Source organism: Haliotis rufescens, unplaced genomic scaffold, assembly GCF_023055435.1.
Source record: "Haliotis rufescens isolate VD_foot unplaced genomic scaffold, xgHalRufe1.0.p SCAF_7, whole genome shotgun sequence".
NCBI classification, from domain to species: domain Eukaryota; kingdom Metazoa; phylum Mollusca; class Gastropoda; order Lepetellida; family Haliotidae; genus Haliotis; species Haliotis rufescens.
The window spans coordinates 55,493,920-55,510,680 of NW_025964361.1; the positions used below are offsets into that span (position 1 = coordinate 55,493,920).

Sequence of the window (16,761 nt, forward strand, 5' to 3'; positions counted from 1 at the left end):
TTGCTCAACGTAATGGGAAATTTGCCTATTGGAAAGTTGAAGTTAACCCTCTTGTCATAACGTCTTGTGATGTTTTGTTACTCTGAATATTTATGCATTGATGAAATTATGAAAACTGATAGAAAAAAATACTTTATAAGTTATCAGAAGTGTTTCTATGAATGGATTTGTGGAGGACATTTCCAAATGTGACGCATCAGTGACAAACATGATGTCGGATGCAATTCCCTATTTTGGCTTGTACCATATGTTCCCGTGTTTTTTCAGGTGAACATTTGACTTTCCTTTGCATGTGTTTGTGACGAGTGACACCGGTGGGGCAGGATACGCTCTCCTTTTCGCAAGCACCTGGTATCATCACTATTTGATAGTGATTAAAAAACCGATGCTCGTGATATCGGAATCGTACACTAGACTCTGATTTTGACAGATTTCTTAGGAATATCGAAAGGTTTTATCGCTTTTTTTTTATTTCAGTCATGTCTGGCTGTTAGTCAACACAACACCGAATTATACCACTATGATGTGTCAGAGGGGATCTTTTCGCTTTCTGGAATCGTTATTTTAATACTTGAACATAAGCAAGCATTTGCCCAAAGCTGACTTTAGACAGATAGGCTTAAAATATCTATTCTTGGTCTCCACCACCACTACTACTTTCAATATATACCTTCTATCTTTGAGTGAGTGAGTTTATGCTTTACGTCACATCGGCAATATTTCAACCATATCGTGACGATCTATCTTTTAAATTCCACGCCTGCCGATGTGCTCCTAGTACACAAGGACCAAAGTCTAAGATACTCTTAGATGTCAAGTTTGCACCCTGTCACCCCCGTCCACAACAAACAAACAAAGCTGGTTGATCTAGAAAACGACCTTTCTCGCTCCTATCACCTATAACACTTTTGAACATGTATTTCATAAGACCGATTAACTTGCACGTGAGAAAAGAAATAGTCTAGTCATCAGCCATAATCGTGTCAAATGCTTTTATAACAATATCAATAGGTGTTCAAGTTTCAAGTTTAGCCTTTTTCACGGGCAAACCTATCTTAAATCTGGTCCACGCCTTGTATTCACCAATCCTCTCCACATATGGCGGTGCGTACTGCGTGTCTTACAGGACAAGGCTTATCTCTCTGCGTCACCCGTGCCAAAATACCTATTTATACTCTATTTGTACACGAACTCTACCTTTATTGGGAAAGTGCTTCGATCAAAATGTTGTTCAAAATATTGTGTTTAGTAGCAGCATTCCATGGCGCTTTTTCAGCCGACAGCAGAAACATAGTACAGTACCTGGCCGCCAATCCAGAGTACTCCACGCTGGTCGGTCTGGTTAAAGATGCAGGTCTCGTTGCTTCCCTCTCCGCTCCTGGTGAGTTAACTGATGGGGTTACTCAATCTCAGTCTTTGCCTTCATTGATGGATTTCCGTCCACTCTACCTATAACAGCACCGATATATGTCAATGCATATGGTATTATCAGCTGAAACCAGAATGCTCACGCCACACGAGCCTATTAGAGAATTTCAATTATTTTGTAATGTAGATTTCATAGCATTTGCGAATACAGTAAACTACGGTTATAACGAACTCAAAGGGACCACAAATTCTAGTTCGTCATAACCGTAGTTCGTTATAAACATATATACAGCATATATACAGCAAAAGTCCGGGACCAAAAAAACAGTTCGTTATATCAGCCAGTTCGTTATGAGCGTGTTCGTGATAAACGTAGTTTACTGTACGATTATTTTTGAAAGAACAATCACGTTACGATTACTGGTAACGGAGCATACATTTATTGGATATGTATATATAGAAATATGAAAATTATTGGTTCTAAAATGTATACATGGGCATATTTTCTGTTTAACTGTCAACTGTGTTATTTTAAAAACAGCTAAAGATTTTTTCTTTAACATATATTGTTAATCAAGCTCACAAGTCGGAGGTGAAGATATTTACTTTAACTTGTTTAAATAATGCCAGCGTGCACTTAGGAAGCACACGCAGTACAAGACCTATCACAGTGTGCGGTTCATGCATCTACTTGTAGCATAAGACACAGTAAGGCTGTCCATTGTACGATGAGCATGCGGTCCTGGAACACACAAGATACCAGCTGATAATGTTAGCGTTAAACATTAAGACCAGCGTTAAGTCCCACCGTGAAGATCCGGGGTAGAATAGGTCTTCAGCAACCCATGCTTGCCGTAAAAAGTGACTATGCTTGTCGTAAGAGGCGACTGACGGGATCGGGTGGTCAGGATCACTAACATGGTTGATGCACGTCATCGTATCCCAATTGCGTGGATCGATGCTCATGATGTCAATCGCTTGATTGTCTGGTCCAGACTCGATTATTTACAGACCGCCGTCATATAGCTGGAATATTGCTGAGTGCGGCGTTAAACAACAAACAAACAAAACACAAATTCCACATGTATCAGCAGCCAATTCAAGGGGCAAAGATGAAGCAAGCAGGATCCCAGGTCCCAGGCATCATCGGCATCTTTTGGATTCATGATTCACAGTATTTGACTATTGAATAATGTACCCATCCAAGGTATCTTACCTTTTCAAGGGGGCCCCAATGTACGGTCTGGATTTAGACGTAATAAATTACGTGTGTTAGCATTTGACGTTGTCTCAGTGAAATCTGGGTGCTCTTCCGCTGCTAAATTTGTACACATCATACGCTAGCTCGTATTAAACAAACACACGTTGTACTGAAACAGTGTGAAAGTATGCATGTTCCTTCCATAAAACAGTGCCACCCCTTGATCAGGACGGCACTGTTCCTAATGCAAGTTTCTGGATTAGCTCGTCATCGTATTACATGAAAAATATGTACAAGAATGGGGGAATGAAACAGAAAATACCCCGAAATATACAACGTACTTGTACTTTAAATTTGATTCATAAAAAATCATGGACTTCCAGTTGAAAAAGGCAGTCGGAACAAAACACCATTAAGTGAGTGAGTGAGTTGGGTTTAACGCCGCTTTTAACATTATTCCAGTTACATCACGGCGTGTCAGCTTAATGTGGGAGGAAAGCCCGAAGTGATGCAGGTCTCAGACGTTAAGCACTTCGGTGAAACCCACGAGCACGGGTATGGTGCTGACAAACCTAGCAACATAATCGGGGCGAAGCGGGATTCGAACCCACAATCATAGGTTTCTGGCGTGCCCAAGGGACGCAACTCTGCACAGCGAATCGCGGCGCCTTAGACGACTGCGCCACCCGTGCCCCCAACACCATTAAGAAATAGATTACGTCCATTATGTGATGCGAGAGACATCGATGATGAGTTTCATTATCCATAATCCGTCCATTTTTTAAAAATCAGAGAAATATTTGTTCCCCATTATATCACCGTAAATATCCTCACAATCGGAATTTTTCCAAAATATTTATTTTATTTAAAAAAATCACTTCAACGATTATTGTCCTGTCTCATAAGCCAGTAATGGCTGCAAAGTGGTTTTATAGTGTATTTTATGTATTGGTTTCTTTTGAATGTGCACTTTGTGGCACGTTGATAAACTATGTCTTATCTTATCTTCATGTACAGTCCTCCCTGGCCATAATGCCCCTGGTTATAATGCCATGTATTTTCTCAGAACGGATTTATGAAGTGAGGATTCCCTGGTTATGATGCCAATACCAATGTTTTTCATTTCCATTTCCCTGCTTATAATGCCATTTAAAAAAAATCTTTTTACGTAAAATTAGCACTGTAGTAAATCTGTTGGAGATAATTCCTTCTTCTAAATCAACAAACTAAATTTACTGATTTCAGTTGTTTTCACAGCTAATCCTCACCCAAAGAATCATTAACTTTGTCAAGATAAGAAACAAATTAATATTTGGATAAGATGTGATGTTCTTTGGAATATATTTGTTTCTTGATTCAAGATAAAGTTTACAAACAAGCTTAATAACACTAAGAGTACAAACTATATGTACAGATGGCGTTAGACCTTCAAAAATACTCCTTTATAGATCTTTAGAACATAATAACCAGCTCGTACTTGAGAAAGCGAGATCTAATGGTGTTGAATTGTGAAGTATCTACATGTTTCTGTGCTAGATTTTTTTGATAAGTGCATCATTTTACATTACAACAAATCTTAGTCATTGTCATTTCAATTACATAATTAATTTGAAAGGTTCTTTGACCGTGTTGGCCCCGACCAATGACGCATTCAAGGCGCTTCCAGCAAGTACCCTCAGCGCTCTCCAGAAAGATAAGAACCAGTTGAAGACTGTGCTCCTCTATCACGTGATCAACAAGGCTCTTATCAGCTTTCTTATCACTGATGGAGAGGTCGAGACCACACTGGCCAATCAGAATGTGACCTTCTCAAAAACCGTGAGTCTTTAAAGTGTAACATTTCTGAACTATGTCTCAAAAGAAAATGCATATTGTTATAACGCACAAATGCTCTATACATGAAACATGACTTTATTCACAGAATTAACCTGTCAATGTAATCAAGTAAAGTGTACAAAGCTAATGTGTAAGAAAATCATTCGACCTAAATATCAGCTGATTAGTATTCTGGTGTGATCAATGTGGTACGCAGGTAATATGTATAGGTGTGTAGCAAGCTTGCTACTGTTATTAATGTCAGTAGGTTCGGGAATATGATATCCCCCCCCCCCCCCCCCCCCCCCACACACACACACACACACAATCCACGACCCTAGAATATCAGGGGCAGACCATTTGATATTCTTGGGGAGGCGCTGGGATTTTATCGAAAATAATCTAATTTTCCTCAAACATGCTGTTGAAAAAAAGAAGAAGTTGTGTACCATTAAGATTATATTGTTGCAATGTAATTTTTTCAAACAAATATTTAAGCTCATAGTTTTAATAAACATATCTGATTTGCAGCTGCAGCTAAAATAAATATCTCGTCTCCATAAAAAATCCCAGGCCCCCACCAGAATATCAAAGGGTGGGTCCCCATACTTGATAATGTTGTCATTAGGTTAACATAATTGTTTTAAAGAAAAAATATCATTGGTAAAATCATGATTTTATCGTTTGCAGGGAACCGCTCTCAAGGTCAACAATGCCCCTATCTCCAACTCTGACCTGATCGTAAGCAATGGTGTCATCCACACCCTTGACGCCGTTCTCATTCCGAGCACTGAGAACATCCTGCAGTACATTGTCAAGCATGACGATATGTTCTCAGACCTCTTTGCAGCCCTCGTCGTTACAAACCTAGAGAGTGTTCTTGAAGGTAAATATATTTGTAGGACACAAATCTATGGCGGGTTTTTACTGTGGCTGGTCGTTCATGACGGAACTGTTCGACATGACACCACATATATACGGAACAAACATGTGGTTGAAAATACATTTCTACTAATCATTAACTGTTTTATAAATAGGCCGTTATGCTGTTACTGAAGTTGTCTGAAAATTGATTACATATTGACAGTAATCTCACGGAGATAGCGGAATATGCCATGTGGATCTGATTCACATCGTACACATATTACGTCATGTATACTGAAAAAAATGAACATGAATATTTTTTTACTATTTATTTGTGATAGTCTGACAGTCTTCATTTAAAGAAATACCCAACGAAACATGATCCCTAACTATCTTTGTTCAGTATACATGACGTAATATGTGTACGTCGTGCAATGAGTGCCGTGCAAACAAGTATGACACAAACACGTCTTTATTTCCGGGATTTTTTAACGAAGTATTTAAATTCACTATTACTTTTGCGCCAGGTGGCCAATTTACTGTTTTCGCACCAACTGATGATGCGTTTAAGAAGATCAGCTCTGCACTCCCCCCTGATGCTGCCTCCCTGGCATGTAAGTGATCATGCTGCACTTGATTATATTCATCAACATAATAATGGTATATCTGGTATATATTTGTTTATGAGGAAGCAGTGTCTTCCTCACTAAAGTCTCGTTGATATCAGCTTGATGGATAAAATAAAAAGCTTTTTTCACGAGCTGTTTCCTCAACTGAGGCGATGAAAAAAGAATTAATGATTTACTTGACCTTTTTATCCAGTTTTATGTTTTAATAATTGATAAAAAACATCAACTACTTGTGGTGTCGCATATCATGATGACGTAATAATTACATTACGTTTAACGTTCACTAAGCTGAAGCTTGTTGTGCTCATTACTTCACGTTTTTTTTTAGAAAAAAGCCTTAAAGTTTGTACACAACACTGTTTTTATACTTTATTGCACAAGGTAACAACGTTGTTCATCCGGAAAATAAACACGTGGATAGAGCACGTCGCTATATAAGTGCAATAATCTTAACCTTGACGTTAAACATTCCACTCCCCTACATGTATGGTTTCTCGTCACACCTGTGTGGATTAGCGAGGTTCTACGGTGTTATTCACTGTTTAAACAGCGGTTCTGAAGTACCACGTTGTGCCTGGGCTCCACCCGGCCGCCAGCCTGAAGGATGGGGATATGCTGAACACTCTGGCCGGGAAGGCTCTGAAGGTGGACCTGAGCAACGGTAAGCTGATCATGAACCTGGACCCACTTGCCCAAAGCGATCGTAGCGCAACGCTGATCGTAACGCCCCATCTTCACGAGGCAAGCGTATCCACAAGCCTGTATCAAAGCCATTGGAAACAAGACTTTGATAATAAGGCTAGTGGACGCTCTTGCCACGGGAAGATGGTAACTGCCACACCCCTCACATAAACATAAGATAACTTTGTGCGAGTGTCCTGGACAGGGATCAGGTGCACTTGGCACTTGTCAGCGACATAACGGCACTCACTTGGCCACCTGCTCGTCCTTATCCCTGATAAAATTGGAAAACTATGCGCATACCATTAACCATTATACCCTAGGCAAATGAGTGAGTGAGTTTGGTTTTACGCCGCTTTTAGCAATATTCCAGCAATATCACGGCGGGGGACACCAGAAATGGGCTTCACACATTGTACCTATGTCGGGAATCGAACCCGGATCTTCGGCGTGACGAGCGAATGCTTTAACCACTAGGCTACCCGACCGCCCCCCTAGGCAAATGATTATTGAACATGATTATAGTTACTATAGTTACGGAAACACACGGCTTATAATCTATATGCAGAAGAATAATCGCAGTGTCCTTGATCGTTGTGTAAATGATTATTCCAGGAGTGAAGATTGGGTCAGGGAAGGTCATCAGTGCCGACATCATGGCCATCAACGGCATTATCCACGTCATCGACACCGTCCAAGTACCGTAACGTACACGCCGTGCGCGGAAACTGAAGAGACTAATAAAACCATACTTCCTAAGATTCTTACAGTCGTTTCTTTGTACGTAAACACCACCCACAGTTGGGATGACGTCTTTCCGTGAAGTCGCCTCGAGTCACTTCACAATGTGAAGAGAGAGAGGAACGTGTTGCTTCTTCCCGAAAATCCGGGTTAGAATTAGTCTCCAGCAACCCAGCCTTTCGTGAGAGGCGACTAAAGGCATCAGGTGGTCAGTCTCACTGACTTAGATTATGTATATCATCGCATCCCAATTGCATAGATGGATGCTCATGATGTAAATCAATTGATTGTCTTGTACAGACTCGATTATATACAGACCACCGCCATATAGCTGGAGTGAGTGAGTATGGCTTGCGACGCTTTTAGCAATATTCCACAAATATCACGGCGGGGGACACCAGAAATGGGCTTCACACATTGTACCCATGTCGGGAATCGAACCCGGGTCTTCGGCGTGACGAGCGAACGCTTTAACCACTAGGCTACCCGACCGCCCAATACAGCTTGAATATTGCTGAGTGCGGCTGTAAACACAAGCAAACAAAACATGTTACTGCTTCAATGTGGTAGTATAACTGCCATAACGTCGATGAAATGGTGAGGTGAGGTGAGGTGAAATGGGGTTTAACGTCGCGTCCAAGATTATTGCACTTATATAGCGACGTGCATGTACGCCTGTGTGTGTGTGTGTGTGTGTGTGTGTGTGTGTGTGTGTGTGTGTGTGTGTGTGTGTGTGTGGCTGCTTGTACTAGTCCGGACTAATGCCGATTTATAGTTCTAGCTCACTGAGATACCATGCCGCAGTTTAACATGAATACCCCACTCAGACACAGTATACTGACTCCGAGTCGACCAGTCCTTGTTTTAGCCCCTTAATGCCGAGCACCAGACAGGGTAACAACAAGTACCATCTTTTAACGTCATTTGGTATGACGCAGCTGGGGATCGAACCCCGGACCCTCCGCTCTCCGGGCGGACGCTCTACCAATGGATCACGGAGGCGGTCTTCGATGAAATGGGCAATGTAAACCTTAATTAGAGTTGTCATAATTTGTTACGGAATGTGGATATCCGATTGGATATCCGTGGTGGCACGTGGTCCTGTGCACAGTGCACAGATCACAAATCAGGGGAAGTTAAGCAACGTCAGTCTCGGAGAGTAGTTGGATGGGTGGCCATGTGAAGCAGCTTGACTCCTGAGAGTTTTTAGAGCTTCGGTCCTGCCCCACACTGAAGCACATGTACACATGTGGTGTCTCCTTAGACAAGTGACTTTGTTCGAAATGTGCCTCTGTTCACCCAGCAGTGAGTGGGTACCCGGTAGGATGAGATGGTAATGTGGCTGTTAATCTTCTAGCGCATCACAGGCAGCTTGGGTTGTATACTCCCCAGGGAGCTGAGAATGAAAATTGATTGCTCACTGATCCATTGACCGGGGTAATAATAGTGTAGCGCTATGAGCATTCACTTGGTGAATGGAATCAGGGGCATTATAAATGCACTTATTGTTATTCTTCTTCTTCTTCTTCTTATTATTATTATTGTCAGTCGCCATTTTGTAACCAGCCATTCAAGTCGGCTGGCAGGATTGTACAGATATCGTGACGTCATAGTGTTTGATGAGATCTGTTGTCACTTCTCAATGCACCCTGTTCGCACTTTGAGTTACTGAGGGTCCGATGGCGGTCACAAGAAAGATGTTATTGTCACAGACGAATATTTAACCAAATAGTCCTTGGTAGCCTGTGTCGATCAAAAACGTTACATATGTCAGTAGAGGGTTATTGGGAACTGACCAGGAATTCCAAATATGTAAAACTACTCATTTGGAACTCTCTTGTATATGGACCGGAGGCCTTACATACAATAAATATCTTTGACTTTGACAATATGTCCCGCGACCTGGTCTACCCCTACTGTGCCCAACTTTGGGCATAGAAGTGTTAAATGATAAAAGTTAGTTCATCAATAATACGAGATCTGGCGAGAGGAGACTCCATTCAAAATGGCGGCGCCCGGCGAGTGCATTCGTGACCAACTGGTGTTATTTCCGGGACAAGCCGAATAGCGACTCGTGCCCCTCTCATTGCTTTATTTTCGCACATAACATGCATCGATAGAGGGCGAGTCTTCTTGTAGGTTACGGAAAGGGGCGAGTGGTAACGAATGCCAGCGAGTGATCACATTCAATGCAGCCAGGGTAACTGGTAAGTAATGTACTATGTGACGTAAGGGAGGTAGGCTGCTGGGGAAATGACATGAGTCAGACATTAGTCTGGTTGAGAATGCCGCTGTTGCATACGTACATGTCCTGTTATCAGATATGCAACCGAATATACAGCCTTGACTCAAGGTACCATCGCTATGTCATCTGGGTCATATTCTGATCTAACATAGGAATAGACTAAAATTGTGCAATAATATCCGTAACAAGAAAACAGCGTTATCACGTCCCCCGCCATGGGGCCGATTAGAATTTTGTTTGCTCATAAGCACTTGGGCTGGTTTATGTCATCAGAAAAAAATGATTAAATAAGAAATTAATACACTCAAAAGGCCCCTTCTCTGGAAAAAACAATAACTCAGTCTTGATAAGTATCTCTTAGATAAGCTAACTTCAGTAGTTTCTGTAAAAAAACGTTTCCCCATTGCAGAATTATGTATGCAACCAGTACAATAACATAGATCAGGGCCGTAAATGTGTAAAAAATATTTTACGAGACCAATTTTCGAACTCAGACAAGTATCTCTTATTCATTTTCATGTAACTTCAGAGGAGACAATTTGTCCCGATTGCACACACGTTGCACAAAGTAAAATAACATAGATCAAGGAACGAAATTCTGTAAAAACATAATTGACGGGACAAATATCTCTTATATAAGCATGCAAACTTTTATTCATGTAATTTCAGTAGTTACTGAGAAAACTTTTCCCCATTCACATAGTAAGTTAAAAAACATGAAGCAAGGGCCATAACTGTGAAAAAAGAGTGTACGGCAACAGTTTTCGAACCCATTTGAGATCGTGACATGTAACATCAGGGTGTAAAATTTCATTTCTCTAACTCGGATAGGTTTTTGAGAACATTGATCCAAACTGAGGAGCAGAAGGACAGAAAGACGGACGAACGGATGGACGAGCTCCGTTTCTCTATCCCCCGCCCCACGTCTAATGCTCCGAGGACGCTGGAAAAAGAAGGCAAAGCAACTTTTTGTGAAGGACAGATCGATGAAGTCAACGTGAATATATGATTCTGTTACACACAGTGAAACTCTGCGAAAACTTCAGTTGTTGCACGATCACAGATGCGAACAAATTGTACATCGTAAAATTGTCACTTAGAGCAAGTATTTCAGCTATTTCACTGTGTATCTCTGCTTATGTAAATATAAACAGTCCCCTGGATGGAATGTTAACCCTTTAACCTCTAGAGTTACCCATTCTGCCGTGATAGAGGTGTAACACTGCTGTAAGAGGCTGCTGTGATATTGCTGTATTGTTGCTAAATCCAGGCTATTGTGACATAGCTGTAATATTGCTGAATCCAGGCTGTTGTGATATAGCTGTAATATTGCTGACAACAGGCCGCTGTGATATAACTGTAATATTGCTGACTGCAGGTTGCTGTGATATAACTGTAATATTGCATTCAGGCTACTGTGATATAGCTGTAATATTGTGAACTACAGGCTGCTGTGATATAACTGTAATATTGCTGAATCCAGGCCACTGTGATATAGCTGTAATATTGCTGAATCCAGGCTACTGTGATATAACTGTAATATTGTGAACTACAGGCTGCTGTGATATAACTGTAATGTTGCTGAATCCAGGCCACTGTGATATAGCTGTAAAATTGCTGAATCCAGGCTACTGTGATATAACTGTAATATTGTGAACTACAGGCTGCTGTGATATAACTGTAATGTTGCTGAATCCAGGCCACTGTGATATAGCTGTAAAATTGTGAACTACAGGCTGCTGTGATATAACTGTAATATTGCTGAATCCAGGCCACTGTGATATAGCTGTAATATTGCTGAATCCAGGCTACTGTGATATAACTGTAATATTGTGAACTACAGGCTGCTGTGATATAACTGTAATGTTGCTGAATCCAGGCCACTGTGATATAGCTGTAAAATTGCTGAATCCAGGCTACTGTGATATAACTGTAATATTGTGAACTACAGGCTGCTGTGATATAGCTGTAATATTGCTGAATCCAGGCTACTGTGATATAACTGTAATATTGTGAACTACAGGCTGCTGTGATATAGCTGTAATATTGCTGAATCCAGGCTACTGTGATATAGCTGTAATATTGCCGAATCCAGGCTGCTGTGATATTGTTGTATTGTTGCTGAATCCAGGCTATTGTGATATAGCTGTAATATTGCCGAATGCAGGCTGCTGTGATATTGTTGTATTGTTGCTGAATCCAGGCCACTGTGATATAGCTGTAATATTGCTGACTACATGCTGTTGTGATATAGCTGTAATATTGCTGAATCCAGGCTACTGTGATATAGCTGTATTGTTGCTGAATCCAGGCTGCTGTGGTATAACTGTAATATTGCTGACTACAGGCTGCTGTGATATAGCTGTAATGTTGCTGAATCCAAGCTGTGGTCGATATAGCTGTAATATTGCTGACTACAGGCTGCTGTTATTTAGCTGTAATATTGCTGAATCCAGGCTGTGTCCGATATAGCTGTAATATTGCTGACTACAGGCTGCTGTGATATAGCTGTAATATTGCTGAATCCAGGCTGTGTCCGATATAGCTGTAATATTGCGGACTACAGGCTGCTGTGATATTGCTGTATTGTTGCTGAATCCAGGCTACTGTGATATAGCTGTAATATTGCTGACTACAGGCTGCTTTGATATAACTGTAATATTGCTGAATCCAGGCTGCTGTGATATTGCTGTATTGTTGCTGAATCCAGGCTACTGTGATATAGCTGTAATATTGCTGACTACAGGCTGCTTTGATATAACTGTAATATTGCTGAATCCAGGCTGCTGTGATATAGCTGTAATATTGCTGACTACAGGCTGCTGTGATATTGCTGTATTGTTGCTGAATCCAGGCTACTGTGATATAGCTGTAATATTGCTGACAACAGGCTGCTGTGGTATAACTGTAATATTGCCGACTACAGGCTGCTGTGATATAGCTGTAATATTGCCGACTATAGTATGACTGAGAAACCATGCCAAAAATTGACATATATACCTCACACACACAGGATACTGACTCCGAGTGGAAAAATTTCTTGTTTTATCCCTATAATGCCGAGCTCAGGGTAACATCTCTAACGGACTTTGGAATGACTCTGCGAGGGAATCGTACATAGGCGTACATACACGTATCAAGCCCATGTATTTGTAACCCGTTTTTCATTTATACAGGCAGTTCGTACGCTTTCTTTGACAGCCGGGCTTTAGGAGGACAAAAGAGCGTTTACCAAAAATTATAAACTACAAATGTCAAATGGTGGAGGTTGTCGTCACCTACAATGTCAGTCCATTTTATCATTTTTATGCTTCTTGCTTTAAGTTATCATAGATGCTTCGCTATGCGATTTACAATATAACCTCTCACTGCAGCTCTGCCTGCCGTTTCGTGTCTAACTTCCAGCATATGTTGCTGGTGACATACTCTGGTACGATATCCCCATGGCACCATTGTCCAAGAGATTTGAATTACAAAATGTTCTCACCCTTGTACAATATCTTGTGGGATGACCGAACTACAAGTTTGCCCAACAGTTACATTCCGACCAAAGACACACCAACAAAAACAACGAGATGAGGACACTCTGATACGGCTTCGTTTGGGCCTCAATTTCTGCGACGTCAATGATGGATTAGGAATAGCTCCGAACTGTCCAAGTTGGAATGAAATCAAATGAACCAAATTACCCTTTTCTACTGGATTGATATGCCCATGCAAACTCAAGGCATGATTTAGAAATACAAGTTTGAATTTGATCAACCTTTTTCCTTTTTTTTACCATGTTGAGCCAAAGTATCTCACGTGGGTCAGTTAACGTTCAAAAGGCAATTCTCGGCGTCGTAAAATATGCAAGCAAACATAAAGATATTAGTTTGCCGCTTTTGACATTTTAATTAATTTTTATGAACCCTCTTAACTCTTCCTCCACTTTCTATGACTAGAAAGCTATTTTCCTTGGTTTTAAGTGAACTTTATCCATGCCGTGTCCTGGTGAGATTAATTTCAGAAGACCAAGAAAAAATTGAAATATTGCTGATAAGGAATTGTATAATGGACTTTGCTTTCAGTGGCGATTTCTTATGATAATGGAAATGGTTTTGTCGTTTTAATAACAATTCACTTATTCATTGGATAACAGTTATATCACGGCGTGTCAGCTTCATGTGGGAGGAAAGCCCGAAGTGATGCGACTTGAATTACTATGGATCATCGCAACACATGAATCTGACATGTTACATAAATGAAATACTGTTGGGGTGACGCTCAAGTACGCTTACTCACACATTCACTCTGTATGTAACCCCTTGAGATGTCTGATCAGAGAAGGAAATTGAAGCATGCATAAAAATAATTCACAAAAAACTCGATATCCTTTCATGGCATATTTCATACAGCGCAATGTGAAACAATAAACATTTTCAAAAGTATGTGACCCCAAAGGTAACCACTTACTAAAATATCATAACATTTTGTGACAACACCGGTTAAAATATGTTTGTTTATTTTAAAAGCAATGATCGTTTATTTACATTTTGAAGAGAAGATGGTTCCTACTAAATGCGGTCCTTTCCATTAGAGGGTGTGTTGTGGTATCTCCTTGTTTAAAATTTATAAATCGACTTGAAGTAATAAATGCATTTCTCTACATAATTTTTGATATCGAAAATACTTCGATTCCACTTTCAATCTATGATCATGAATAAATCACGAGGACAAATAACAAACAAATGTTGATTTAATTACACAATCAAAGCATCCAAGCCACTTGAATAAAATCGATTTATTTACATAGCGATGCTTGCAAGTCGTGCTGTATCCTATATCTTCGTTTGATTTCATGACATGAAACAATATATATGCAATGAGGAAAATACTCAACTGATCCTCTATCATAAAGGTACGTGGATATATGTATATGTTTTGTGAAACATATATTCGAGATGGACTAACGCCATAATCACAGTTCGTGATGCAGATACGCCACAATCACAAAGTAAACAAAAACAAGCTGAAAGGGATCAGATATAAATTAACCAGAATGAGATTGATTAAGATTCACCATGCCCTTCCTTAAAACTTCCACACAAATAAACTTTAGATTGTCACGTTTTGACCTCCTTTGACAATCGTACAATCTATTTGTATCCCAAAGCAAGCCATTTTGTTGGAGGAACGTTCACCGTAGTCTACTGATTGTTCCCGAGAGATACCAACTCCGCACACCTGTGGCCAGCACTCGAACCATTCGTCACCATTCGCCCCTTTCCGCAGCCAGGACTACCTCGGATACTCTGACATTCTTATTCCCTCGAGACCTCGAGTCTACAGAAGACATAGGCCACTGTTAGAAGTGTTAATAGCAGAATCAAGTGGATGTGCCGAATGTCCTCGCTCCCATCCCTGGTGGATGCACATATTGACAGGTTAATTCTCAACACCGCGGGGGCGCGTCTGGATGTCAGGATGTGCAAGATAAGCAATCAATACAAAAGCCCACCGATGCTATTTGGGGATTTAGCAACGTGATGAGGCATATCAGCAACACATCTACATCCGACAATGGATCGCGATCCATAAAAAAATATTACTAATAAGTTTTTAGTCGGAGATAAGTTCTTATGTCAGTTAAAGAAATGTGAAAAGTTAATATACTTTTTCTCTGACATATTCTGGAAGCATTTGTCCTCAAATGGTTTCCTGTTTTAGGACACATGCACGTGAAAAAAATACATGTAGGTAGATTCATGAATTGTTTTAGCCATGAGTAAATTAGAAAAAATATATATGTGACTTTACACCCTCACAAGAACTACGCCTTCTCTATTTGTGTACGAGTAAATTGCAAACGATTCCATGCCAAGTATTTATTTTTGCGTTTCTGTTTCAACAGACCGAAGAAAATAGGCCAGACCCACTTGTGGACCACTTTTCCCTGATTGATAATAGGATTGGCGGGATTTGTGTTGAATTACCACGATGAACATTGTCACCGATTTCGTATTATTGCCCGTATGTTGTTTGTGTTACTGACTGAATAAGCAATCTGTGAAGTTATCATTGTTGACATAAATTAATTAAAATAATTGGTTGTTACTTTTGTTTGTTTGTTGTTTAAAGCCGCACTCAGCAATATTCCAGCTATATGGCGGCAGTCTGTCAAAAAATCATGTCTACGCAATTGGGACTCGATAGCATGCATCAACCAAGTCAGCGAGCCTGACCACCCATTCCCGTTAGTCGCCTAGAAGAATTGCGTTCAATGTGTTGTTGCGGTGTGCAGACTTTGCGTTAAAACCGCTACGTACACATTGTACAAGTCAAGTCTAAAATACACCGAACTCTTCATACATGTATGACATTAAGTCTTTGAAAGGCTTTTAGAAGCGAAGCGAGGAACACAACGTTTCAGAGTACATGTAAATGCTTACTCCTTGATAACTGGCAATGGACAATGGGCCAACGGGAGGCCGGAGGGTAATTAGCTTTGCCCATTGTCCATTGCCAATTGCCAATCAGTGATAATTTAGTCCTAGCTTCCAGTTGTCCATAACTGTCAACACTAATTACTGTAAAGTGTTGGCTTCCATTGTCTATTGCTAATCACCCATCAGCGCCAATTATCTGTTGGCTTCCCTTAAGTTTCACCTTTGGTGACTTATTACTTTTGTTGGTCTTACGTGTACATATACATGCCCTCTGCCTCATAGCATTCATTCATCTGATGAAGGAGTAAGTATATACTCCGAAACGTTGTGTTCCCCATTATAAAGAAGTTGACATCCATAAATTATCTTCCTTATGTATGCTATTGATTTCATTTTGATAAATGTTCAAAATACCACCGATATTTTCTGAAAGGTTAGAACAAGAACTCTGAAATGGGTTACTATCAAATAACTTTATGCCTAAAATTTGATATAATAATACAAATGTGGATCATCTAATACAGGATATGGTTTATATAAATAGGTACATCATATGGAAATACAAACACATTTGATGTGCCGAACGTACGTCTGTCTTACCTTCACAATACCTGTTTCTCTGATATATATTGCGGTAACTGTCTCACTGACTCGAACAACGAAGCCCCGGATCGAGGTAGGCATAACATAGAGCATAAAGTTTTTAATTTACCAAATTCAGCAATGTGATGTAAACTGTCGAGCAAAAGAATGAATATTGGATTTGATTCAAATATTACAGGGGGCACG

General features: G+C 40.3%; 1 protein-coding gene and 1 long non-coding RNA gene across 2 annotated transcripts; both read left to right on the plus strand.

The window, feature by feature from the left end:
* The first annotated feature begins 1,182 nt into the window (after positions 1-1,182).
* On the plus strand, positions 1,183-7,319 carry LOC124133769 (transforming growth factor-beta-induced protein ig-h3-like). The gene is made up of 6 exons (XM_046498295.2): positions 1,183-1,381; positions 4,185-4,387; positions 5,075-5,270; positions 5,776-5,862; positions 6,428-6,538; positions 7,174-7,319. The coding sequence occupies exons 1-6, from the start codon at positions 1,225-1,227 to the stop codon at positions 7,263-7,265; spliced, it is 846 nt and encodes a 281-aa protein (XP_046354251.2). The 5' UTR covers positions 1,183-1,224; the 3' UTR covers positions 7,266-7,319.
* Positions 7,320-14,271: 6,952 nt separating this feature from the next.
* Positions 14,272-15,630, plus strand: LOC125376154. Its single transcript, XR_007219076.1, has 2 exons — positions 14,272-14,970; positions 15,438-15,630. It is a non-coding gene; the product is annotated as an uncharacterized LOC125376154 (long non-coding RNA).
* The last annotated feature ends 1,131 nt before the right edge of the window (positions 15,631-16,761 follow it).